This window comes from Sphaerodactylus townsendi, linkage group LG06 (assembly GCF_021028975.2).
Source record: "Sphaerodactylus townsendi isolate TG3544 linkage group LG06, MPM_Stown_v2.3, whole genome shotgun sequence".
NCBI classification, from domain to species: Eukaryota; Metazoa; Chordata; class Lepidosauria; order Squamata; family Sphaerodactylidae; genus Sphaerodactylus; species Sphaerodactylus townsendi.
In genome coordinates, this window is record NC_059430.1 from 115,752,783 (window position 1) to 115,780,541 (window position 27,759).

Genomic DNA, 27,759 nt, shown 5'->3' on the forward strand with positions numbered 1-27,759 from the left:
CCCCTTTGGGGGGGGGAAAGCAGGCTGTAAATACTTTAAAAATAAACAAACCAAACTCTGTAAAAGTACTACATAAATGGCAAGTGTTATTTACGTAGCGAGGGTAGGAAAATGTTTTGATCTGAACCTCTGGAAAGATTCTGCAGGTCAGAAAGAGAACCCCAGCCCGGGGGATCATTAATCCGATTCATAAGGCGGTTTCAGATGTCCATAAGACTGATGCAGGCTACCCCTGTAAAATCCTAATAAAAAACCCAACAGCTTTTGCTACAGAATCGGGCCCCAGCTACTTGCTATTCATTACGCAGACTTTTTTTTAAAAAGTCGTTTTTTTTTTAATTGCTTCAATCCAAGCAGCCAATATTTCCTCCGCTTCAAAGCAACAGATCAAAAAGCTAAACCCCCTCCGCAGTCATGACTGCCTCCACGGTCAAGTAATCTCTCCACCAGCCCAGCTCAACTGTGCTAAAATATGACTTAATTGCTAGAACCGCAACCGGAACGTCGGAGAAGCCGAATCAGACCGAGACAGATTTGGCGGATAAGAACGGAAAACAAATCTCCAATTCTGAACTTCAGCTGAAACGAGAATCTAAAATGGTCATGTTTGATATGTTTTGACCAAATCTGTAGGTTGAGGAAGAACCCTGCCAGAGCATACCAAAGGTCCGTTTCATTTAGCGTCCCAAGTCCCAAAGTGCTCAACCAAATGTCACCCATCCACAGGCTCTGAAGGTGGTCACAGGGACCAAAGTCAGCTCCCATCATTACCACTTATGATTACACTGCTCCTAAACATGGAGGTTCTAGTTCCGTGGTGGCGAACCTTTGGCACTCCAGATGTTACGGACTACAATTCCCATCAGCCCCTGCCAGCGTGGTCAATTGGCCATGCTGGCAGGGGCTGATGGGAATTGTAGTCCGTAACATCTGGAGTGCCAAAGGTTCGCCACCACTGTTCTAGTTAGTCCTCAAGATTTAGCAGCCACTGATGGACCTCTCTTCAGTGAATTGGTCTTACTCCCCTCTAAAGCAATCTATGCTAACCACCATTCCTAGATCCTGGGGCAGCAACTATGCATCATGGGAAGAAGGATTTTGCCTGTCCTGAATCTACTGTCACCTTCACAGAATGCACCAAAGCATTATGGGAAAAGAAGAAAAAGAATTCCTCACAGGTCTTCCTTGACACCGCACGTACATTTTCATAAATCTCTAGGGAAAAGACAATTAGGATGTAATAAGCCCCCAAACCAGTGAAAATAAAGGTTCTTTTTAGGGGGGGCTTACAACTATCCTAGACTGCAGTGTAGCTGTTTAGCGCTTCACAGAGCATCCAGCTTGTTATTTCTATTTGGTAACACAACTTTCATTTCAGTCCAAAACTTTTGTTTGTGAAATGAGGAAAAAAATTCAGATTCTGAAACTAGAAGACAGACTCAGAAACGGAAAGGGAAAACTCTGCTGTCTGCACGGCCCATGTGAGGAATGTGAGGAAAGGTCTCCATCAAACTCCATTCCAAAGAGAATCTTGAAAACCAGCAAGGAGAACTGACCCTCCAAAGGACAAGATCTACACTGTCAGATATACATCTGAACCTCTTGCTATCTCAGCAGAGACTACATCCTGTGCACTTGAAGGAGATAAATGCTTACTGTAGTTAAAATAAAGGTGACCAGAAACTGTGGAATGACTAATTTTAGTTTTCCCCCCTAATTTATCGCTGTTCAAAAGAAGAAGAGGAGTTGGATTTATATCCCCCCTTTATCTTCTGTAAGGAGACTCAAAGGGGCTTATTCATTCATTCATTCATTCATTCATTCATTCATTCATTCATTCATTCATTCATTCATTCATTCATTCATTCATTCATTCATTCATTCATTCATTCATTCATTCATTCATTCATTCATTCATTCATTCATTCATTCATTCATTCATTCATTCATTCATTCAGGGCTCTTACAAACTCCTTTCCCTTCCCCCCTCACCACACTGTGAGGTAGGTGGGGCTGAGAGAGCTCCAAAGAACTGTGACTAGTCCAAATTCACCCAGCTCACATGTGCTGGAGTGCACAAGCTAATCTAGTTCACCAGATAAGTCTCCACAGCTCTTGTGGCAGAGCAGGGAATCAAACCTGGTTCTCACAATTATAGTGCACCTGTTCTTAACCACTGTACCACGCTGGCTCTCCTAAAAGCTGGACAAGACGAACTTTTAGTTAATAATGCTGGGAAAACCCGGGCTTATGGAGTAAAATTCTGACCACTGAGTCCATGGGGTGGAAATTTACCACACTTTTAACTGTTCGTTACAACCAAACCAAACCAAACTGACATAACTACACAACACCACCTTTCAAATTCAGGGTTCAAAATGATGCAATTTCTAAAAACTTACGATAAGGATCACCATTTGAGCATTTCACAAAAGCCATCCCAAACACAACGGATAGGGAGTGTTGTGGGGTTTCCGGGTTGCATGGCCGTGTTCCAGTAGCATTTTCTCCTGACGTTTTTCCTGTATCTGTGGCTGGCAGTGAAACGCCAGGAGAAAATGCTACTGGAACATGGCCATACAACCCGGAAACCCCACAACACCTCAGTGATTCCGGCTGTGAAAGCTTTCGACAATTCAATGGATATACTTCAACAGGGCCAGTAATGGGGAGTGGGTATCTGCAGCCATACAAAATATTCTCTCAAAGGACCAATACACTGAAAGGCAAACACAGTTCCCAATTATCTCGTTCGCATGTGATATGATCTTCCTATGGATCCGCCACCTGAGCAAACAAACTGCTCGCTGACTCTCCACCACCACAGCCAAGGAACAGCTCCCCTATTTATACTGTGCCGACCATGCTGCTCTAGGATTTAAAGGCTCTTCTGCTAAGTAATGGGTGATTCCTACTCACCTTCTCCATCACGTGGGTACGAATGACTCTCGGCGGCCATGTCCTCGCTACTGTCCATGGGCAGGAACTCCTCCGTGGTGCGTGTCTCCGAGATGGAGGTAGTAAGCAGATCATTGGTTGCCACCCTTTCTGACCTCAGCAGCTCCTCTGGAAAGACCAAAAAGCAGCCATTTTGAGATGATGCAGGAGAACTTAGCATGATAGCCCAGAGATGCTACAAGCCTTCTGAGTCCTTGGGCTGAGGAGGGCATAATTCTGGCCCTGGATTGATCTGGTAGACTCCTAACCAGGGATATGTATTTGTAAAACTGAATTGAACCCCCACCCCCAATACCTGATTAGTATTTGGGGGGGGGGGCAGAGGTGAGATCCAGCAGGTTCTCACAGGTTCCCGAGAGTAGGTTACTAATTATTTGTGTGTGCCGAGAGGGGGTTACTAATTGGTGATTTTGCCACGTGATTTTTGCCTTAGTTATGCCCCTCCTCTCAGCAGTAGCGCGCAGAACTTGAAGCAGTCTAGCAGGAGGTGCACCGGCGTGCGTGGCAGCCTGCGCCTGCGTGCATTCAAGCTTCCCACCCAAGGACCGGCGCAGCCCCGCCCAGGAATGCCCCGCCCAGCCCCATTGGCGCTACGCCACAGTTTGAATCCCACCACCATGGGAACCTGTTACTAAAATTTTTGGATCCCACCACTGGGATTCTCCCGAAAAAAGGCAGCATTTAAAGGGAGCCAAATTGCAAATGCCAAATGTTTTTGGCATTATTACAGTCGTTTTGGCCCCATTGCCATTAAACATTTTTTAAAAAAACAGAAATGGGGGGGGGAGATCCCTCTCCTCTCTTCCTCCCACTCCCCCCTCCATCCCTCACTGACCTGGTGGCCAGGACAGAACTCTGCCACTACTGCACTCTACACACAGCTTGGAGGTGGCGGAGCTGCAAGTTGAGCCCAGCCTCCGCATGGGATTTAGACACGGCTGACCCGACATGCAATTCTGCACAGGGTCTACCGCCTCTAGCCTCTATGGGGGGCTTAGAGGTGGCGGGCAGCACAGACTTGCGTGCCAGGCTTCACCCAATTGGCCCATCGTGCGGCACTGCATAGCCAGCCACCTCCAGCCTCCACCTGTGGTTTGGAGCGGGCGCCACCTCTGGTCTCCTTGTGGGGCTCAGAAGCAGCTCTGCGCTGGGTTTGCTGCCACCGCCTGTAGCCTCCATGTGGGGCTTGGTGGCAGCAAACCCAGTTGCACCAACAAAGATGGGAGAGGAGGGGGAAAGTTGGGAGAGGGAGGGTAAAATCCGGATTCATGTCTAATGGACTCTTTTTTTAAAAAATCTGTATATTCTCAATACAGGAGTTCGTGAGTTTCCAGGTCTCCCCCCCCCCCCCCCGCACGCCCCAAATCAGTTCAATTAGATCCAAATCCAATTTTTACTGATTATTTAAAAGTTTTTGCACACCCTTATTCCTGGAGTACAGCAGAACACCAAGGGGGGGGGGGCTTAGAGGGAAAAACAACCCTACCCTCTTAGCTCCATTCCACCAAAGGAAGGAGGGAAAGACTGCAGCCTGCAGGCAGCAACCCCCTTTCCCCGCCCCCGGATCCAGCCAACCCAGTGGCAGAAGGGCAGCATGTGGTCTCACAGGCTGGTTGACAGGTTGCGTACCTCCTTTTTGCCACTGAGCCGGCTCGGCCCAGGTGCAGAGAAGGCAATTGGCTCACTGGGAAAAACCCTGTTGCCATAACAGCCAGTCCATCCTCCCCCATCCCCTCCCCATTCCCCCAACCCCTTCAGGCCACTCCTATGGGAACCTACCATTGTTTGAGACCCACATGACAAACTTAATCCTCCACTTCAAAAGGGAAATCCCCTTTCATACTTTGCAACGTGCTCTCTTTAGAGGCCCATTAGTGGGATTAATAATGCCCATCTATGCACAAGTTTGTCACAAGCCACCAGCCACCTGCTCCGGCTCCAATCCTTGCCCAACCCTCCACGTCAAAGAGCTGGACACCTTAATTCATACCAGGCCACCTAAACATCCCAGATATCTCTGCACAGTCCCTTGTTTTGATTTTCATCCAGGGCCCCTGACAGTGACACTCACTCAAAACCAGGGGCCCTGACAATGACACTCACTCAAAACCAGGGGCCCTGACAATGACACTCACTCAAAACCAGGGGCCCTGACAATGACACTCACTCAAAACCAAGGCCTCTGACAGTGACACTCACTCAAAACCAGGGGACCTGACAATGACACTCACTCAAAACCAGGGCACCTGGAGATAGAAGGTGCTGCTTCCAACTTGGAGGAGACAAAGTCCAATCCTGACACCCACCCAAAGGAGTGGATCTTAGTTTGGTTGAAATGCTTAATCTCCAGCTGCTTTTTAATGGCTCACCCTCCTTTTCTGGCACAAGAACTGCTCATTTGCCTGTCTTTTATATAGATAATATTTGTGCCTAAGACATTTTGGCAATATTGCATTGATGCAGCACGGTATAACATGTCTTGAGCAAACGAATAACTCAGTAAGATCTGCGGGTGTCTCTTCCCCTAGCTCTAGAAAGACAGCTGATTGGATCATAACCAGTGGAATCACTAGGAGCAGTGATCCGGATCAGGCCATTTGCTTCCAGCCAGGGAGAAGCAAGGTGTGCTCTATGAAACTAGAGAACAGGTTTCCCAGACATCAGCTAGCCATTCCTGGTTTAAAAGCTGCAAAGGGAAGAAAGGCACCCCTTGGGAAATGATGGAACTTACCAATGTCCCCCCGCAGCTCTTGAACAAGCTGAGGATTCTTGTAAAGCAAGGCCAAGCTCTGGTTCATCCGTTCTTCAATGACGTGGAGGTGGGTATACACCTAAAGACAAATGGCACCGCTAGTTCAGGGTTCTGCGCGCTGCAGAAATTGGGGGCGGGGATTTCCCAGGGTGGTAAGTAGTTGCGGGAAGAATCGCACCTGGAACTTCATTTGCTCAGCCTTCTCGGGATCGGCGGCAGCCACATGTTGGTAATGGCGGAGGGTGTGGCGCTGGTCTTTCTGCTCTGCTCGCACGTACCTCTTTAGGGCTGCCAGGACGCGGTCCGGCTGGGTCAAGAACGGGAGAGAGCAAAGATGGAAGATGGAGAATCACACCTGCCCTATAACAAAGGATTAGAGCACCTTCCTTATGAGGAGAGGCTGCAGTGTTTGGGGCTCTTTAGTTTGGAGAGGAGACGTCTGAGGGGGAATATGATTGAAGTCTATAAAATTATGCATGGGCTAGAAAATGTCAACAGAGAGAAATTTTTCTCTCTTTCTCACAATACTAGAACCAGGGGGCATACATTGAAAATGCTGGGGGGAAGAATTAGGACTAATAAAAGGAAACACTTCTTCACGCAACGTGTGATTGGTGTTTGGAATATGCTGCCACAGGAGGTGGTGATGGCCACTAACCTGGATAGCTTTTAAAAGGGCTTGGACAGATTTATGGAGGAGAAGTCGATCTCTGGCTACCAATCTTGATCCTCCTTGAACTCAGATTGCAAATGCCTTAACAGTCCAGGTGCTTGGGAGCAACAGCCGCAGAAGGCCATTGCTTTCACATCCTGCCTGTGAGCTCCCAAAGGCACCTGGTGGGCCACTGCGAGTAGCAGAGTGCTGGACTAGATGGACTCTGGCCTGATCCAGCAGGCTAGTTCTTATGTTCTTAAAGTAGGCCATTGGTCCATCAAGGCTGATAGTGTTTACTCTGACTGGCAGCTGCTCTTCAGGGTCTCAGGCAGAGATCTTTCATATAATCTCCTGCGTGGAAGGTCTTTCATAACACCTACGTACAGGTGTCAAACTCGCAGCCCTCCAGATGTTATGGACTACAGTTCCCATCATCCCCTGCCAGCATGATGCTGACAGGGGATGATGGGAACTGTAGTCCATAACATCTGGAGGGCCGTGAGTTTGACACCTGTGATACTGCTTCTAACCAGAGATGCCACTTCTGCATTCCAAACAAATGCTTCACCACGGAGCCCTGCCCCACCTCGAACTTTTCCCTAACATCTTTGCCACTTCTCCCATCCCCTGACTAACTCTCTTCGGATGCATTTCTTCTGCAGCCTGCCCTTCTCTCTTCCCACCTGTCCAGGGCTCTTCTGAGCACCCGAGGCTGCACATTCCTCCTACGATCCATTATGTTTCAATCTATATAGCTCACAGCAGTTTTGGCGCGCATCGCTTAAGCCTTGTACGCAGGAAGACAGGGATCTTGGGCTCTGCACACCTGCATGTGGCAGGTTATTCCAGGCTAACTGGTGTCCCACCGCCCCCAGGCAGTGCTCGCCTGCATATTACCCTCCAAGATCAACCTTTCCTTCAATCTCTGTCAACAGTCGCTTACTTGCGTATTCCTGATATGCAGCCACACGCTTGTTATGAATTTGTCATTCACAGCACCAAAGCACCGGAGGCAGCGTGGGATGTCAGGGCAACTCAGCCTACATCCCGCATTAGATGAACCGGACAGAAAGTAGCGGAAAGGGAGGGGAGCAGGCAGGCTTTGCTGAATGAGTAGATCTGAACAAGGATCTCAAGACGAGAGGGGGAAAGCAGCCCTGTGCAAATTAGAGCCCCCTCTCCCGTTGTTTTACAGGCTTGAAAGAACACACACACACCAAACACTCATTCAGCTCCTTCCGTACAAGCAGAATAATGCACTTTCCGTGCACTTTGCAGCTGGATTTTACTGTGCAGAATAGCAAAATCCACTTCCAAACAATTGTGAAAGTGGACTGAAAGTGCATTATTCTCCATGTGCGGAAGGGGTCTGAGCGATCCAGCATGGTGCAGAGCTTACAGCATTGGGCTACAAATTAGGAGACCTGGGTTTGAATCCCTGCTCTGCCATAGAAGCTCAATGGATGACCTTAGGGCAGTCATTTACTTTCAGCCTAACCTACCCCACAGGGTTGATGTTAAAAAAAACTGGAGGCAGGGAGAATGATATTGTTAGCGGCTTTGGGTCGCCTTTTGAGAAGAATATACTACAAATAAATAGCTACATAAATGACAGCTCTCTATATCAACTGTAATTACCCCCCCCCCCTTTCATATTTCTATTACATGGAAGATTTGCTTTAATAAACTTTCAGGGTCTTTTAAAGTCTAGGTTGTACATTTCGTTGATCCATTTGCATATCATCATTCTGTTAAAATTATTATTATTATTATTATTATTATTATTATTATTATTATTATTATTATTATTATTATTATTATTATTATTATTATTATTATTATTATTATTATTATTATTATTATTATTATTATTATTATTATTATTATTATTATTATTATTATTATTATATTTGTACCCCGCCCTCCCCACCTTCCCCTCACAGCTCAGTGCAGCTAACAACATTTAAAAATATACAATGGTTATATAACATACAATAAAATTGTACGAACGCTAAGTACATTTTCCATTCCTCGCCCGTATTCTGGATCCAAGCCAATACATGAGCTGCCAGCCCCAGTTCCCCTTTACACTTGCACGCCAGTAAAGCTCTTACTCGCAAAAGCTCAGGCTGAAATAAAACTTTGCTAGCCTTTAAAGTACTCCTAAACTCCTGTGTAATTTTGCTATGACAGACAGATCTGGTACGACCTCTCTCGCACACATGAAGCCTCCTCATATTGAATCAGACCATTGGTTGGTTGAAGTCAGTGTTGTCTACTCTGACTGGCAGAGGTTCTCCAGATCTTGGATGAAGTTCCTTCACATCACCTGACCCTTTTTGAACTGGAGATGCTGTAATGCAAGATGTCCTAACACTGAGCCATGTTCTCTCCCCTGATTTAACACAGTTCCACCAAACCAAGGATGCTGTGAGCTGTTATCTGGAAATACATCTTGTGCCCATCAGAGCCATAGGAGATATTATCAGTCTCTTCAGAAGTCTCCACCAGTAGTCCCTCTAATTGCTTTCTACCTCTGCGCAGAATGGAATTGCCTGCGAGAGCTCCCCCTGCCAGCGGCCGCCCAATCTGCATGGCACCAATATGGCGTCTCCAAGGCTTACAGAGAAAGTTGCTCTCCGGCCTTGTTCAGTTCTCCTGTCATCCCCCTTCCTGTTGACTCACAGTGATGCTTCAAGAGGTTTTCAAGGCAAGAGATGTACAGAGGTGGTTTGCCATTGCCTGCCTCCTCATAGTGACACTGGATGTCCTTTGGTGGTCTCCCATTCAAACACTAACCAAGGCTGATCCTGCTTCTGAGATCTGATGAGACCGAGCTAGGCTGGACCATCCATGCCTGGGCCCTCTGCCTACCTGAGGGAAATCACTCTGTACAGCTGTCAGGTAGCTCTCAAGTGCCGCACGTCGGTTATCATTCAGCAGGGCCACCACCCGGGCAAGGTGAGTCTCCACCAGCCGTTGTCGCTCCTTGGCTACCTGTTCTTCCAACGTCTGGAGGATGGACTGGAAATGCTGGGACAGCCAAAATAAAGCAGGCAGCCGATTAGAGGTGGAAGGTAACAGTTATAGGAATGTACAGAATAACGTATATTCTTTTGAAACATATATGCTTGAGATGGTTTATGGACAAATATTATCGAATAAGCCACCAATGGATACGCTAGGGTTGCTGGCCTATCACCCCTTTCCCAATCGATACTGTGGCAGGGTTGCTGGCCAATCACCCCTTTCCCAATGCTGATCCTCACCTCATTGAGTGCCTGCCGATCCGTCTTGGGCAAATTCTTGGCTTGGTTGTCAGCCTCGGCCCACTCTTTCATCACCTACAAAATCAGAATGAAACTCTGACTCATGATGATCTATTTACTGACAGACACACAGCCTGCTCTGCTATCAAACTGCAGTCACCCATTGCTTCTTGATATGGACATATGCCTATTATACATATATATTTTGGATACTGTTGTACATCGTCTTGCGAAGTCAGCAGAGGTGAGGGATAAAGTACTGAAGGCTGCAGTTTTAAGGACACTTTCTTGGAAGTACGCCCCACTGAATACAATGGGACTTAGCTCCTAGAAAACCTTCTTAGACTGGTTCTCCGGACATTTTGCGTCTCCATCCTCCTTCCAGCCAAAGACACAATCGTTTTTAACTTTACTGGGTGCCAGTTTGCACAAAGGGATGCAGTTGTCAGACCACTGGGGTAAAGAGTTTCCTGCCTACATTTGCAAGGAATAGAAAAGCAATATTCAAGGCCAGTACCACTTTAAAGACCAACAAGCTTTCCAAGATACAGTCTTCCAAAAGTCAAAGGGCTCTTCATTGGATACCTTTGTTGGACTCTCAATTTTGCTGGTCCTTTAGGCGCTTTCGGACTCAAATCCTGCTGTTGGACTGCAGACCAAGACAGCAATCCACCTGAAACCATCCTCAAAAAAGAAGTGATCTTCTATGAAGTCAAAAGACATCTAACCCAGGGCTGTTTAACTGGAGGGCACAGGCTTTCCAAGATCTCAGCCACAGATCCTTTCCCAGGCAGCTACGTTGGATTCATCTATCTGAAGACAACGGGGACTGAACCTCACACCTTCTGAGTCTATTGCTTAGCTACAGGCCCATCTCATCCACGAAACACCACTTCCATGTACAAAACATGCCTATGAGCATGCGTCATGTGGCTGCATCCAATAGCTCCCAGGGTCCACACCTGCTTGAGAAAATAAGCTGTTGCCTCCAGAAGTTTTCCCAAACTTTTGATATCAGTAACACAAGTTTTACACTGGGAGCAGCAGTGGTGTAGTGTCTAAGAGCAGTGGATAAGAGCAGGTGCACTCTGATCTGGAGGAACCGGGTTTGATTCCCAGCTCTGCCGCTTGAGTTGTGGAGGCTTATCTGAGGAATTCAGATTAGCCTGTACACTCCCACACATGCCAGCTGGGTGACCTTGGGCTAGTCACAGTTCTTCGGAGCTCTCTCAGCCCCACCTACCTCACAAGGTGTTTGTTGTGAGGGGGGAAGGGCAAGGAGATTGTAAGCCCCTTTGAGTCTCCTACAGGAGAGAAAGGGGGGATATAAATCCAAACTCTTCTTCTTCTTCTAATTCTGGACTTCTTTGCTTTAATTTAAAATGGAGCGCCAGTTCATTCTTCCAATGGTAAGAAAACAGCTTCATGTAGCACAGTGGTTCTCAACCTTCCTAATGCCGTGACCCTTTGATACAGTTCCTCATGTTGTGGTGACCCCCAACCCGAACATTTATCCATTTTACAGATGGAGAACACTGAGGCAGAGAGTCTTAGGCGACCCCTGTGAAAGGGTCGTTCGACCCCCAAAAGAGTCCCGACCCCCAGTAGCAAGCATTCTCCATTGAAAATGCAGGATAGCATGGTTCACTTCATTTCCATCCACTGTGGCGTTTTCTAATGTGTTTTTAAACTGCTTTGCTTTCAACTCTTAGATGGCCAGGTTGGCCCTGACTGGGCAGAAAGGTGGGATATATATATATATTTGCAAATAATTAATAATAAATGTTCTGACCAAATGCCAGGAGGGGAAAAGGGTAAGCAAATCACCTCGTTAATTTGCCTCATGCGGCGCTCCTCCAGATCCATCTTGGCCCGCAAGAAGTTGGCGTGCTCGCTCCCGTCTCCGGGCATTTCAAAATAAACGTCCACTCCGTCGGTCGGGCGAGGGGTTGGGGTCACTGCAAAAAGAGAGGGGAAGAAGAAGAAGAAGAAGAAGAAGAGTTTGGATTTATATCCCCCCCTTTCTCTCCTGTAGGAGACTCAAAGGGGCTGACAATCTCCTTGCCCTTCCCCCCCTCACAACAAACACCCTGTGAGGTGGGCGGGGCTGAGAGAGCTCTGAAGAACTGTGACTAGCCCAAGGTCACCCAGCTGGCATGTGTGGGAGTGTACAGGCTAATCTGAATTCCCCAGATAAGCCTCCACAGCTCAGGCGGCAGAGCGGGGAATCAAACCCGGTTCCTCCAGATTAGAATGTACTGCTCTTAACCACTACGCCACTGCAGCTTATCACGCAAATGATTCCCCCTCACGAACGCATCTTGAAGCAACACACCCACCTGCCTCGAGTGGCACCAATACTGTGGCGTCAGACCCCTCCTGTCCTCTGAAAAAAAACCTTTCTTCCAGTGACCCAGAGTGATTCAAAGCCTGACAGATGCTGGGCTCAGTGCCAACTGAGGCGCGAGTGCCCCCTTCAGCCTCTCAGAGATGCTGACCAAAGGATTCATCGGCTGAGAGGCCGCTGCCCCTTTGTGTCAGGAAGAGCCAGGTTCCGAGCTCTGCCTAGAACACAGGCCCCATTGTGTGGCGAAGGAGACGTGACCGGGCCAAGCAACTGAATGTTTCCTGGGTGGTTTGCAGGCTCCACGCGCCCTGACTCTGGTGCGCCAACGGCCACTCCTGCAGCAGAGATTCTACAAACTTCTCCCTTTGGAAGAATCTGACATTCCCCACGTTGGCTTACGTTTGACGTCCTCTTCGGTGGTCTGCGTGGTGGTTGTGATGGTCGTCTGGGTGATGCTGTCATCGTAGTAACCCGGTTCCACGAAGTAGTCATCCCAGGCGTTGGGGAAGGGGTCTGTGTCCGAGGCATTGTCTACAGGGCTCTCTTCCTCCTCCTCCTCCTCTTCCTCTTCTTCCTCCACTTCTTCTTCCTCCTCGTCCAGGTCCTGATCTTCCTCCAGTTCCAAGCTCTCTTCCTCCGTTGGGATGCGAGCTGTTGGAACCTTGTTACTAGGGTCAGAGGGACAAAGTCAGATGAGGGTCTCAGAGGCGCCAGTCACCTTTTGTGGAAAAGGTATAACTTTCTTCCCAGAAGTATTCTGAACAGGGTGATGCAACTCCTACTGGGTTTGCAGCACAATGAGTGGGAGAGATCTACAGAAAGTATCTGAAACAAATTTATCATATTTCTTTGGAGCACTACGGTAGTGTATGCAGCTCTCCCCTTTTCCTCACACAACAGTCCTGCAAGGTAGGCTGAGAAAAGATGGCCCGCTGAAGGTTTGCCCAGTTAACTTAATGAATGAGCAGGAATTTGAACCAAGGTCTCACTAGGCTTAGTTGGACGAACGATCCAGTACACCACATTGGGTCTGAATAGAAACTCAGGCTCACAATTTTGTCAACACACAAGAAACCTGGGGTGTCAAGATTCAGATCTTGAAGCAGACACTCAGCTTTTACTGGGGAGGGGTTGATAAAATGCAAGCATATGGGACTGAAATAAAAAACAGTCCACCTGTGTTTTGATTTTAAAAAAAAAAGAAAAACAAAGTTTCAAAAAGTTTGCTCAGCCAGAAAGCTGAATTCCAGCTGGCCAACTTCAAAAGCCTTTTTAAAGTTGTGAAACATTTCTCTTTCACCGCTTTCTGGAAAATAAACAAAACAAGAGCTTGCGTAACCTTGTAGGTAAGTAACTTTGCTGTGAGTCTGGAAGCCTCGAGTTTGAATCTAGCTAATCATCTTGTAAGGCAAGCACCCTTGCCGAACCTCAGCTACCTGCCTGCAATATAGGTATAAACACGCTGGTCCACTTTGCAGGGTCGCTATAACGTCTGCTTGAAGCTGAGCATTTCTGAACACTCTAAATGATAAATGCTCGGTATCATTCCAACGGCTGGACAATGCTTACAATTCGGTGCCGTCGGCTCACCTGTACAGCGCTTCCGCCCTCAGATGGGCGAGGCTCGGAGGGGCCTCAGTGGCTTGTTCTACCCTGACGGGCGCGGGGCGTGAAGGGCAACACACGTACTCGACCCCTCGGAAGCGGTCGGCCCCACAAGGCAACAGCATGCCGTAGCTGTGAAGTTCCAGTTCCTCACCGCTGCAGGCCTGCAAACGAGAGGAGGAGAGTCAGGATGCTGCGAAGGACACCAGAGGGCCTAACAACAGGGGCGCTGCTCCTCAGCTCCTATACAGTAGATGGGGATTGAGAGTTCCCACGGGAAGGGTAGAGTCTCAGGTGCATAGGGGCCAATTTCAGTCAGGGCTGTGGGGCAAGGGCCCACAGGGCTGGTCCCAAGTTTTGGAAGACCCCAGCAGATGGTGCATTTTTGCTTGTACATCCGTGCAATCCCTTCCACTGTCCATACTTACCTGCACCATGGACATCCTGGGCCTCGACAGCTGCCTCTGTGCTCTTAGTGCGCAGTGGTGGTAGTCTTTATATCTCCAGATGCGCTATGGCACTGATAATGCCTGTCAGCCCCCGCCAGTTACACATGGGCTGGGCTACAATTGACCGTGCTGGCAGGGGCTGATGGGAATTGTAGTCCATAACATCTGGAGTGCCAAAGGTTCGCCACCACGGGCCTAGTGTATACGGACGCCAGCCCCAGGCAGCGAGATGGGCAAGACGTCTCCCATGCCATTTTCTCAACTCGATATCGCTCCAGGGAGCTTCTATTAACCCTCCACTCAGCCCCATCAGTACATGTTAAGTTTTTGCAATAGGGCAAGCAGCCCCAGGGGCTGAAATGGTCAGGAAAAGGCTTGAGCAGGAAGGGGTTTAGGCTTCCCCTCCCCCTGTAACACAGGGCAAATCCAAGCTTGCCCTCTAAGCACCTACTTTTCAACCCAGAATGCTGAGTGTGCATATGCTTGACGGAAGGACGCTAGGATGGGCTAGGAAGGATGGGCTAGGAAGGGAGCACCCTTCAGTCAGACTTTCAAGATCCCCTCCTGAACTATGTGAGCTTGAAAAAACCCCCACAAAGTTCTGACCAGTTCTACCCACCTATACACATTCTCGAGAGTGAAGAAGGATGTAAACCTCTCTCTCATTTTGCCTATGCTCTACAGCAAGGGTGTCCACAGTCCAATTCTGGCCCTCCAGGTGTTCATGGACTACAATTCCCATCAGCCCCCTGCTAGGGGCTGATGGGAATTGTAGTCCATGAACACCTGGAGTGCCATGGGTTCGCCACCATGGCTCTACAGAAAGGGTGTCCACAGTCCAACTCTGGCCCTCCAGATGTTCATGGACTACAATTTCCATCAGCCCCCTGCTAGGGGCTGATAGGAATTGTAGTCCATGAACACCTGGAGTGCCATAGGTTCGCCACCATGGCTCTACAGAAAGGGTGTCCACAGTCCAACTCTGGCCCTCCAGATGTTAGGGGCTAGGGGCTGATGGGAATTGTAGTCCATGAACATCTGGAGGGCCAGAGTTGGACACCCTTGCTCTACAATTTTGCAAAAATGTCTTCTTTTAGCTTGTCACCGGGCACGGCTCTCAAGCACCACCCCCTACTTTCCATCAGTGGAAATCTTGCTCCAGAACTCTTCCATCTTCTGATATTTAACCAGGTGTTGCCAAAAAACTTTCCACCCACACGTCTGAACTCATAAGATCTAGAAACTTGGAAAACAATTGCATTGTCAAAGAGGCATTCAAACCCCAAATCCTACCATTTTCCTGCTCTATCGCAGAACGGTAGTCTGCATTTAGGTCTCTTCTAACCTCCACAACAGGAATCCCAGGAATTTCAACACAAAAAAGCTTTCAGAAACAACGCCCCAGTAACCGACCCCTGGAGGACGCTGCAACGGTTTAAAATTGGTGTGTTTTTGTAATGTCTTCAACCGGGGTCATCTCCAAAGGAATTGGCTTCATTTGTAGGTTTATATTTCCCTCCCTCTTCCTTGAGTAGCTCCGCGGCTGCTCACCTCTTTGGCCACGCTGTGCCAATACAAATAGCTCTCACAGGAGTCCATCTTCTCCTGATGCAGGAATTTGCATTTGTCCGGCACAAGGAGCGCCTCACTCACAAATTCACCCACTGGAGAAGGGAAGGAAAGAGTAAGCAAGCATCAGTCCAATAACTGTACACAGACAACACAGCACAACTCTACAAATGCACAAGGTCCTAGATTCAACACCCCGTATCTCTGTGTCAAGGATCTCAAGACACTATTTGAGGGTGATGAGGCACTTGCTGAAATTCTTGGCACGGGGCTAGCATGATTCACCTGGCTATCAAAGGTAATCCATAGCTACCTATGGCATGAGGCTATAGCTCAGTGGTACAGCATCTTCTTGGAATGATCATCCCAGAGTCAATCCCCCAACATCTCCAGTTAAAAGGTACAGAGGGTAGGGGAGGTGAACGAACGCTTACCTAAAACCCTGAACAGCTGTAGTTAGTCTAAGCCAGGGGTCTTCAAACTATGGCCCTCCAGATGTTCATGGACTACAATTCCCATCAGCCCCTGCCAGCATGGCCAAATGGTAGGACTCATGGGAATTGTAGTCTATGAACATCTGGAGGGCCATGGTTTGAAGACCCCTGGTCTAAGCAGACAAGACTGCCCTTCACAGTCCAAGGGTCTGACTTGGCTTAAGGAAGCTTCATGCGTTCACCGAGTCTAGTTCTAAGATTTCACCACTGTTACGCAATAGTAGCTATTCATCATTGTCTCCCCAAGGAAACCCAGTTACGATTTGCTATTGCACAAGTGTGAAATATCCAGTGATGTGTGGATGCAGGCTAACTCAACACCAGAAAGATAATCAACAAGTCTTGGCAACTAGCCTCATCGGTGAGGCAGCACTCCCCACAAAGCATGGCTCACATGCAATGAAGACAACCATCTGCCCACTGCTCTTGCGTATCATAGACTTGACTCACATATGGCTTATGGATCACTTTCCTCCCCATTTTACAGAGTGCAAGGATATCACCCACAGACAATGTTCCCCATAAGCCGCCAGGGTGCGTGGCCGCCATGTTGGTGTCATGCAGATAAGGGGCCACCCAGAAGGGAGAGCTCTCCCAGATTCTGCTCAGTGTCTGGAAAGTTCTGCACAGCACTGGGGAATTACTAGAGGGACTATTGTCCACAGGGTTGACGTACAATAGGATTACCTCTGCCCACCAGATCACGCTGGCCCTTGGTGACCCTCCCACGTCAGGCACTTACCCAGACACCTATAAGGCACCACAATGTGCCGATGGTTTTTGCACCGGGGCCGCCCCTTCTTGCACCAGTTGTCAATTGTGACGGGCTGGGTGCCCTCCACGGCATTGGTGATCTGCAGCTCAGGGTATACCTGAGGGAGAAAAGAAACATCGTCACAGTACAGCCTGGGAGCAAAGGGATGGAGATGAGCAAGGTCCTTCAAGCCTTTCCTGGTGGCGACCCCGGGAAAACAGCCAGAGGGGTGCAGCGCTTTGAATTTTGGATTATGATCTCGAAGACCTGAGCATGAATCCCCACTTGGTCCCAGAAACTCACTTGAATGACCTTGGGGCAGTTGCGTTCTCTCTCTTTCTCTCTCCAAGGCCTCTTCCGCACGTGCAGAATAACGTACTTTCAGCCCACTTTCACCATTGTTTGCAAGTGGATTTTGCTATCCTGCACAGCTGCAAGGTGAACTGAAAGTGGATTGAAAATGCATTATTCTGCATGTGCGGAAGGGGCCTCAGACTAACTACCTCACAGGGTTGTGCGTATAACATGGAAGACTGGGGATGTTGTCATAACCCACTTTGGGTCCCCACTGGGGAGAAAAGCAGAAGATAAAAATCAAAATCTGCACCCTTCCTTTGTTCCAAAGGAGCTCAGAGCAGCATACCCAAAGATGGCAGGTCGCCTCCCATCCATGTACTGGGGAAGTCCAAACCTAGTCAGCTTCAAATAGGGAGGCTAAAACAAATTCGTCTGGATTGTATTCTGGGCTTGGTGATACTCGACAGCCAGGAATGGGGCAGTTGACGGATTTGCAAATGGAGTTCACCGCAAGGAGCTTCGTCGTCATACACAACATCAGCATTTCTCAAGAATGGTGCTGGATTGTGTGTAGATGCTGACAAATGGCGTGAAAGGATGCAACCGAACAGGTGGGATAAACGCAAGAGGCCTGCAGAATTAGTGCCGCAAAACTACCATAAAGCTTATTGTTGGCCAAAATACTGAGATGCAGGAAAGACCATGGTTCTGCATGACATCTGGTAAAGAACATTAATGACTTGCACAAGAAACGGCTAGCAGTCAAAAAGACTGAAAACATTCACAATTTTACTCCACAAACAGTATTTACACACTAGCAAGTCAAGTTGAATTCCGCTTTTCAGAGATCAGTTGAGTTTCAAACTCTATCAGCTTATTCCAGGGGTGTCCAACTCTGGCGCTTCAGAGGTTCATGGACTACAATTTCCTTTGGCCATGCCAGCAGGGGCTGATGGGAATTGTAGTCCATGAACATCTGAAGAGCCAGAGTTGGACACCTCTGGCTTATTCAATACAAATGAAACATGTAAGAATCTCTTATGTGATATTGAAAACCCACAAGCTTCCAGTTTCCAGTATATCACTGGTTCCAAGTGTGCCTTCAGAGCCATGTGGTATTTTCAGAGTTCCTCGTTTTTCCTCACTTTCAACTACTTTTGCAATTAAAAGTATTTCCCGGCTCGGATAACTTTCCCTGTGAAACTGACCAGCTTGTCGGTTTTTGTGAAAGCCTTTGAAAGCGAGGGGAGCTGAGGAACTTGATATCACATAAGAGATTCTTACGTATTTCATTCGAATCGAATAAGCAGATTGATTGTGAGACGTCTGTGAGATGAACTGATCTTTTAAAAGGATGACCCACTAGCCACTTTTGTGTATAGCGTAAATACTATTTGTGGAATAAAATTGCGAATGTATTCAGTCTTTTTGACTGCTAGCCATTTCTTGCGCAAATAATTTCAATTGACTTTCGTTGCACCCGCCCCCCCCCCCCCCCGCTCGTTGCTTGACAAGATAACATCTGGCAAAAGCATTATGGGACACAGCTGTGCTGTTGGGAAGATTCGCACTCAGGAAAAGAATTTGCTCCTGGCCAAAAATTCCTTGTACCTTCCACAGACCTCCCCCGCACCATGTATTTCCTTGGCTGACTCTCTTGAGTCTTTCCAGCATAACCAAATTCCCTGATCTAGAAACAAGGTTATCCAATTTCATCTTCAGGGCCACCCTGCCAGGGAAACTAGGTTGGCAGGCAGCAACCTAATCCATTCTAGCGAACTTTTGGGCCAAGAGGGGTTTCTTTCCACATAAAAAGGTGCCTCGGGCGGAATAGGGAAACAAAAGATAATATAAGACAAGCCTCTGTCCAATTCTGCTCTGGGTGCCTTGTCTCTCTGGCATCTCAGCAAAGTAGCCAACAGTAAGATTAATGGTAGCTTTTACAGCATGGTTCCGTGGGCCATCTGGTTGTATCCTTTGATGGCATTTATAGGCCTTTGCACAATTCACTAAGACAACAGAGCACAGCGCAATTGTCTGGATTAGGTAGATTCACTGGGCATAGGATGATCCATAAAAACGGGTAGCTCTGAGCTGGCCATCGAGCTTTCTTGGTCAGCTCAACCCCAGATGGAGACCTAGGTTGTAGCAGCTACAAAGTTCACTGAGGTAATTGTGCGCTGGTCACTTCCCCCCCACCCGAACCTACCTCGTAGGGTTGTTGTGAGGATAAAAAATGGTGGCGACTGACACAAGCAGATATGCGCTCCATCGACAAAAGGAAGGCTGATAAACAGCATCAGTGATGTGTAAACAGAACTCGGGCATCCTTAGCCGGGGTGGCACTGCTGATAATATTCACCACAGTGTTAGCCCTCAGATATTAAAAACAGCAATGGGCATTGTGGACTGAGAGAAAGAGAGAGAACAAGCAAGGCTGTCTCATGGATTGTTAGTCAGCGGGGTGTTGACATACTCCAGAAAGATGTCACCGCTTGGCACGTGCGCTCTACCAGGTGGCAGCATCACCGGATGTTTGTGCATTCAAGGTGCTTTGTGCGAGTGCATTCGAGATGGAATGCGTAAATCCCTCACCCGTGGGCACCGAACCCATGCTCTGGATTTTTGCATACCCTTGTCATGCCGATAATGTAATTCTGAGTGGGCTAGCTGAGGGCAGCGTTCCCTTGGCATTGCCAACTTGCGAAGGGACTGCAATTTCAGTGAGGTTACTTCTTTTTTAGCAGTTGTTACCTTGAAGATCTCAGATTTGTCCCCAACCCTAGTTTCCGAATGGGACCCGGTTTTAGTACAGTGTAACGCAAGAGCAATTGGTACAGCTGGCAAATACAGCTTTTAACAGGGGATCAGATTAATGAGGGAACTGAGTTCGAGTGCAGGACGGTGGTCGCAGGTGCTCACAAGGCAGGGCCAGCTGTGCGGGCTGAGAGGGAAGAAAAGAGGTAGGTTGTGAAAAGGGGCATCCCCTCTTCTATGCCCGTGAGCTTGCGAGGGAGGGGAGCAGAAAGGAAGCTTAGTACCTCCTGGCAATAGCTGCGGATCTCTTCGGTGGTGCGGAAGCAAGTGTGGGTACCGAAGGCGTCCGGCTCCCAACGGCCTGTTTGTACGTTGAGGTGCAACACCAGTTTCCCACAGAACATGGCCACTTGGGGGTCCCCCAGAGGCGGGCCAAGGGCGGCTCCCATCACCTGCAACACACCAAGAGAAGGGACTTCAGCCCCAAAGGCTCCACACAGACTGCCTGTCATCACAAAGAGCCCTGTCTGGCTGATCTCGCGGGGTGGGGAAGTGGGGAGAGCCCCGGTTTACTTCCGCAGGGGATGACAGAGTTCAGGGGTTGCCTAGAGGGAGACGCCCCTCTTGACCCACCCCAATCTGGGCATCCACCTGCCGTGTCCCTTTTCGGCCCTTCCCCCATCCTTGTTTGTAGCATCTCTCTCTCTCTCTCTCTTCTCCTCCTCCTCAGCAACCACTGAGATGTTGTTGCCGTGGTAACCGCTCCCCATGGAGTTGCCGGATCTTCTCTGTTGCCATGGAGACCAGCTCCCAGATGGAAATTAATACTGCAACACCGGCCCCTCCCTCGGCAGCTTCCTTGTCTTGAGCCCCCTCCCACTAGGAAGCCCTTCCTCTTTTCTCCCTCTTCCCCCTCCCCAACAACCACCTCCCATTCTCCACCCAGGGTCTCTCCAGACTTGGATCTATCTTGCTTTTTAATGCTCTTTCCTTCCTCTCAAATTTTAGAGGGTACCATTTCTCACGGTATCCCAGCATTCTGCTTGGGTATCATACCAGGGGGCAGGTGGGGCCTTCAGACTGGGCAGCTATTTCCCAAAAAGGGGTGAGAAAGAGGCAGGGCTGCTTAATCTTCTCATCGCCCCTTTCAACCAAGAGATTCAAGGCCCCCCGTAACCGCCTGACCGAGCATCAACACCCCATTTCCTATTACTTCTCCCAAGTTCACCAAAAGATTGACACAAGAACCCTATTCGCCTGGTGCAAACAAAGGGGTGAGGATTCCGACAGGGAGAAAAGACCCCTCAGTCTCTAAGCCATAAAATAAAGCCCCCCATGTCTGAGTCATAAAACAAAGACCCCCCCAACATCTGAGCTATAAACCACAGACCCTCAGCATCTGAGCTATAAGGTTACAAATGAAGATTTTAAGAAGGAATCGCAGGAATCAGATGCTGGAGACACCAAGAGGGGGACAGCTCTAGGCCCAGGCTGAGGGACAATTATGAGGGCCTCAAAACCACCAGAGAATTCAGTTTATGAGTGGCAGTGACTGGTTTGGGGGTGGGGGGGAGGTGACCCCAAAAGGGCCATGACAGAAACAGAGATGGTTTCAATTCAGCCAAGCCGCCAGCAGTCAGACCGCACATGCTGAACACCTCTCCTCCTTTCCTCACGGTCCCAATCTTGCCTCAGTTGAAGTGTGGGTGTGTAGGGGGGTGGGGTTGAGAAGAACCATAATTCCTTGACTCTGGTTTGTTGTATTAAAAATAAACAGTAATCTATTGGCACCATGTGGACTAACACCTTAAGTGATACCTCAAATACTAAAACAGGACTCCCCCCACGCACAGCAGGTGCAAACTAGCTGAATAAAAATATACAACGGTGTTGGTATTTTGCTGGATTTGATACAATTTTTTACACACACAAGGACAGTTCAACTTGGTGCTCCCAGCATTTTTGGCTCCATGATCTTGCTGCTGGTTCCCCCCCCCCCCCCCCGCCAGCCACCCCCCAACACCTTCCCACACACAACTGCATAGTCATGATATCCACTCATAGCATCTGAAGACCTGGGAGTGAGCTAGTTTTTAAGCCCCTTTCAAACAGGCTTTTAAACCCACTTCGGTTTCTGAAGGCAAACAGGTTTGCCTTTCAGGTTTCACGCACCTTAAGGCTAAAGTGAGTTTGAAGGTTTCACACGCTTTAAGGATAAAACGCAACCCAAAACAAAACAGATTTTTGGAGGGCAGCGTCAGATCCTGAAGGCAACTGAAACCTGTACCAAAAAAACCCCAAATTTGTGTCAGAAGCTGAGAAGGGCCGGAGAGGCTGCCCAAAATGGATCTTGGGGACTTCCGGACACCTGTGTGTGCATGAAAACGAGTGTGTTGCGCGCACACACACACAGAATGGGGAGGACCACGGAGAAGTCAGGCCCAGATTAAGTTGGATCTTGTGGCTAAGCCGCTGCTCTGAGCGATTACATGCAGTGCTGCCGTAATCATAAGGTGGTGCGGTGACCTCCCTCCGGGCTGGGGTGGGACGGGGTTAGGCATCAAAGGAGGGCTGACGCTTCCCTCCTAAACCTGCCCCCCTGCCCCGAGAATCTGGTGTGTGGGCGTGCGAGGCAGGGGGGGGGAGGTTGGGGTCGGGGATCTGAACACGACAAAGGGGCGGCTGGGAAAAAAGGGTGCCCAGGCGGCAGGGAAGCAGTTAATTGGCACCGGGATTAATAAATGCAGTACTAATCTCCTCCTCCTGCTCTCTCCTCCCCGCGCAGCACTTAGTGAGATGAGATAGAAGGGAGGGAAAGCTTCCACCTGTTCCCCCCCACACTGAGTCTCATAACTGGGGGGGGGGGGGTGCTGCAGACAAAAGGCAAAGGTGAAAGCTGGCGTAAGGAGCAGAGACCCCTACCCCTTGCAGAAGGGGACAAATCCTTTAAGAGGAAGGCAGCCCAAAAGAGGAGAAGCCAGCCGAGGAGGCAGGGATGGAAACGGCAGGGGGGGGGGGGGGGAGATCTGCTCGGTTTTCTCAGCCTCCCTTGGTGCTGCCCCCCCCCCCCCGCAGTCCCGTCCTCTTCAGCTGATGCAAGCTGTCCGCGCATCTCAGCACCAGCTGGTTCTCGGAGGTGGAGGCAGGGTGGGCTTCTCGCCAACGGGAGTGCGTGGGGGGGGGGAGGGGAGAGAAGAGGTAGGATAAGCATCTTTCAGTCGTGAGGCCCAAGGAGTCAGAGCACCCCCCCCACACACACACACACAAGCAAGGGGGAAAAAAGCATTTCTGTAGAAATCACATCCGGCGAACAGGAGGGACTCCACTGGCACTGGAGAAAAATCAAGACAGCGAACCAGGTTTCTTTTCCAGAGGAGAGGACTTCCTTACTCCGGTGCTTTACACCAGCTCTTAACTACTCAGTCAAGCGAGCAGCAGAGATGTGGGGGGGGGGGCACTGCTGAAGAGGGGAAGAAAAGGAAAGAGCAAGTGATGGGGATGGGGAGGAAGCAAAAAATGATTGAGGGGGGGGGTGCTTCTGTTTACACAGGCCAGAACCCCAGTTGGAAACAGAATGAAATGACTCCCCGCATACTAACTGGGTTCCACAAATCCCTCAAGGGCTAATCTACGCCCTTGACAAGAAACACTTACTTTTTAAGTCCCCCAAACTATTTACCTAAGTAATGAAAACTGAAATGGAATAACGCAGGATCTATCCATCAATCATCTATCAATTATCTATCTACCAATCATTTATCTACCCTCTACCTATCTAAAACCGGACTACACAAAACAGAGGTGTCCAACTCTGGCGCTGCCAGCAGGGGCTGATGGGAATTGTAGTCCAGGAACATCTGAAGCGCCAGAGTTGGACACCCCTGACTTAAAACAACATTTTGAGGAGGAATCGTGGCTCAGCAACAGAACGCCTCTTTGTAGGCAGTAGGTCCTGATTCACTCTCCGGCCTCTCCAGTCAAAGGCAACAGGCATTAGGAAAGAACTCCCACCCTGCCCCTAGATGCTGCCAGTCAGAGCTGACAAAACTCAACTAGATGGCTCCAAGGGATGACTCCAGTGTGAGGCTGTTTCCTACGGAGAAGAAACCTGTCCTAGATTTAGTTCTAGTGGAAGGGATTCAGGGAGCCAGTACTGGGTGAGAACGTCCTTCTCCTGCTATGTTGAGGTGCTGCTGCCAGCCTGGGCAAGCAATTCAGAGCTCAAGGGACCCATAGGTGACACCAATGCAGTGTCATGTGTTTATTAAAGCAAGGGGTCATGGCACAGTAATTGCCCACAGAAGGCCCCAGGTCCAGCCCCCAGGATCTCCAATTAAATGGACCAGGTAGGAGTCGTGTTGAAAAACTTCAACCCAAGACCCTGGAGAGCCACTGTAGACAACACTGAGTTGATGGACCAATGGTCTGAGTCAGCACAAGGCTGTGTCATATGTTTCTACACAGCACTCTTCCTATAGAGCAGCAGTGGTGTAGTGGTTAAGGTGCACTCTAATCCGGAGAACTGGGTTGGATTCCCCCGCTCTGCCACTTGAGCTGTGGAGGCTTATCTGGGGAACTAGATTAGTCTGTGCACTCCCACACATGCCAGCTGGGTGACCTTGGGCTAGTCACAGTTCTTCCTAGCTCTCTCAGCCCCACCCACCTCACAGGGCACTTGCGGTGAGCAGGGGAGGGCAAGGAGATTGTAAGCCCCTTTGAGTCTCCTTACAGGAGAGAAAAGGGGGATATAAATCCAAACTCTTCTTCTTCTACTACTTGAGAAAGGACAAGGGCTGAAGGATCCGGCCAAGTTTTGAATGCAGCGGGTCCCAAGTTCATTTCCGTGGCATCACCAATTGAGGAGCTCTGAAGTAACGGTTGTTGTGGAAAGATCTTTCTCCTCCAAAGACTCCAGAGAACAGCTGCTAGTCTAAGTGGGGAATTCAGCGCGCAACAGACGCCCCCCGTTTCAACCCCTGGCATCTCCAATTAAAAAGATCAGCCAGGGACGTGACTCTTTACTTGCCTTTCAGCCTCCACAAATAAAAGGTACACTGCCTCTAATCATGGAAGCTCCATCCCGCTAGATGCAAAAGACTTCTGCCTGAGATTCTGGAAAGCAGCTGCCAGCTACAGTAGACCATACTTGATGGACCAATATGCTCAGTAAATAAGAGTTTCTGATGTTCATAGATCCCACTTCCCAAACACTACTAACCAAAGCAAGGCAACCCAAGAATGGCCATAAGGCCACTATTGACTTCACCGTTGATGGGGGTGGGTTGGGGGAACGTCAGTCCCTTTCCAAACCAATCAGAACTGCTTTGCTGGGTCAGACCAAGGGGCCAAAGAACTCAGTATTCGGTCCTCGACAAGAACCAGCCAGATATCTCAAGACACTCCCCAGCAAGAGACGTGACTCTTTACTTGCCTTTCAGCCTCTACTAATAAAAGGTACACTGCCTCTAATCATGGGAGCTCCATCCCACTTGAAATCTCTATCATCCATGGATACAACTATCTTCAGTGGCTGTATCTGACCCTTTTGAAAAACACGTCGTGCTAGAAGGCCTGTGAGAACAGAATAGCAGCCTGCTCTCTTTAGGGCTAAATATGGTTCACATGACCCCCGAAAGAACCAGAATTCAGTTTTGGAGTTGAGGGCGGGGGGGGGGGGGGGGGTTCCTGTGCTCTTCCCTATTGGCTGTGTATTGGGGGGGGGGGTCACACCTTTGACCAAAAGGCCACATTTGCTCTTCTGCCCCCATTCATCGTCTTCTGGAAAGACATTCTCCCACACCTGAATATCCCCATGGTTTACTGCAGTCTCTCTCCAATCTGTTTCTAATGTGAGGATAGGCTATTTAGCATTGTAGGTTGCCACAAATTGCAAACACAACCACGGCTTCTCTGAGGCCACCAGCCACCCAGGCTGTGTGCTGCAGACGATCCCCCCCTCCCCAGGAGCTATGCAAATACACAGACACATTGCAAAGAACTCACAAAGCCAGGCTGCTTGTTTGGACTACCCCCACCCCCTCTTGCTGTGGAGCGCCCAGCTAGAACAGCCTCTGCACCCAATTCTTGCGGGCCAAGAAAAGGCAGGCGAATCTCCTCTGAACCGGAGACGTCTGCAGTTCCCCAAAGGGGTTGCTTCTGTCCTCCAAGAGCCAACAGCAGTTTTTGAGGCAGCCTGCAGGGAAGGCAATGGAGTCCAGGCCCACAAGAAGACTGCAGGCCAGGTCCGCAACCCAGCTAGAGGGTCCCGGGCAGGGAAGATGCTAGGCAGCCAAGCGTCTTGGCACTGCACCATTCCCCCCAGGCAGCATCGGGTACCACAGCTAAGATGTCGGCTGGGTGATTCCACTGGGCACCGTCCAGGCTGCGTGCCACCCGGCAACCTGTGTAGGCCCCGTCCTAAGAAGATGGGGTCATCCAGACCACCTCTGGCGTGGCCCTTCGGGGCTTGGTCTTCCTTGGGAAAGGGACCCTCTGCTTAAGCCCAGAGACACTGCAAGAAAGACTGATCCTTTTGGGAGTGCTAGAGAGAGTGCTACCCAACATAGGGTGGGGAACACCCCCGCTTGAGGCAGGACTGGTCCACCAACAAGATCAGCCGCTGGAGGTAGAGGAACAACAGCCCCCTGCCCCACGGAGCTGGCAGACCCCCAAACCTTGCCAGGTAGCCCTCTCTCCCACCTTCCAGGGGCAACATCTGGACCCAAAAAGGAGACTCTTCGAACCATCTTGGTACTAGCAGCACAGCCTCCTCCATCAGATGGGAGGGAGCAGGCGGGCCCCCTGCCACCCTTTTGCCAAAGATGCCCGCTTGCTTCTACCCACCCTTCGGCCCTGGCGTTGCAAGATCCCGAAGATGGCTGCCCGAGGGGCGTAGGTGTTCGGTTCCCCCTCCCCTCTTTTACTCTCCCCCCCTCCCCACCCCTTGAAGGTGGCACAGAATAAAAAAGGGTGACCTTGGGCATCCCCCCCGCCTCCGGTCAAACGCGCCATCCCTCAGTCACACCCCACTAAAGTCCCGCCGTCGAGGCTCCAGCGAGGACCCCCTGCAGCCCTGGCACGGCCGCCGTCCCGCCATCCCCCCCCCCCCCCCCCCCCCGGACGCTCGGCGGCCTCACCTGGGTGTTGGCCGCCGCTGCGGGGCCGCTGGTCGAGGCGAGCAGGCAGAGGAGCGCCAGGAGACGGCGCGCAACGGGGGCGCATCCCGCCGCCCCAAGCATGGCCACGGCTCGGCCGGGACTCCGGCGGCGGCTGCTGCTGCGGGAGAGCAGGGGAAGGAGCGCGGCTGCACCGGCTCCGGGCGCTGCGGCTGCCAGCCGGGCTGCGACAATGACAGGAGGCGCTGGTGGCTGGTGCCGCTGCTGGCCCCGCCGTCGCTGTTGCTGCTGCTGCTGCTGCTGCTGCTGCTCCTGCCGCCGCCGCCGCCGCCGCAACCCCGCCTCGCCCCGCCTGCAGCCAGCCGAGCCGCGACGTTGCGCCCGAGGAGGAGGAGCCGCGGCCGGGGGCGGGCCTGATCCGCCAGCGGAGGGCGGCTCCCCGCGAGGAAGGGGCGGGGAGGACGCGGAGAACGACGGCTGTTCTGCGCCTAGCTCGGCCAAGGGTGGGGGGGAGGCGCTCTGTACGTGCTCAGAGGTGCCTGTGGGGAGGAAGAGGAGGCCTGTTCTGCGCCTGGCTCGACCAAGGGAGGGGGAGGCGCTCTGTGCATGCTCGGAGGCGCTCTATGCATGCTCGGAGGCGCTCTGTGCGTGCTCAGAGGTGCTCTGTGGGGAGGAAGAGGAGGCCTGTTCTGCGCCTGGCTCGGCCAAGGGAGTGGGGAGGCGCTCTGTGCATGCTCG

The 27,759-nt window shown here is 50.2% G+C and overlaps 1 protein-coding gene across 3 annotated transcripts in view; it reads right to left on the minus strand.

Moving 5' to 3' along the window:
- Positions 1 to 27,361, minus strand: part of APLP1 (amyloid beta precursor like protein 1) — a 63,994-nt gene extending 36,633 nt beyond the window's left edge. The window contains exons 1-12 of one of the 3 annotated variants that reach the window (XM_048499266.1): positions 27,043 to 27,361; positions 20,191 to 20,358; positions 16,841 to 16,970; positions 15,587 to 15,699; positions 13,572 to 13,750; positions 12,381 to 12,649; positions 11,462 to 11,592; positions 9,635 to 9,709; positions 9,240 to 9,398; positions 5,889 to 6,017; positions 5,690 to 5,789; positions 2,920 to 3,066 (exon numbers count right to left, since the gene is read on the minus strand). In XM_048499266.1, the coding sequence (XP_048355223.1) occupies positions 2,920 to 3,066; positions 5,690 to 5,789; positions 5,889 to 6,017; positions 9,240 to 9,398; positions 9,635 to 9,709; positions 11,462 to 11,592; positions 12,381 to 12,649; positions 13,572 to 13,750; positions 15,587 to 15,699; positions 16,841 to 16,970; positions 20,191 to 20,358; positions 27,043 to 27,144 (1,702 nt within the window). In that variant the 5' untranslated portion in view covers positions 27,145 to 27,361. The remainder of the gene's footprint in view (positions 1 to 2,919; positions 3,067 to 5,689; positions 5,790 to 5,888; positions 6,018 to 9,239; positions 9,399 to 9,634; positions 9,710 to 11,461; positions 11,593 to 12,380; positions 12,650 to 13,571; positions 13,751 to 15,586; positions 15,700 to 16,840; positions 16,971 to 20,190; positions 20,359 to 27,042) is intronic. The other 2 variants (XM_048499265.1, XM_048499267.1) reach the window with 2 other exon arrangements.
- Positions 27,362 to 27,759: the final 398 nt, after the last annotated feature.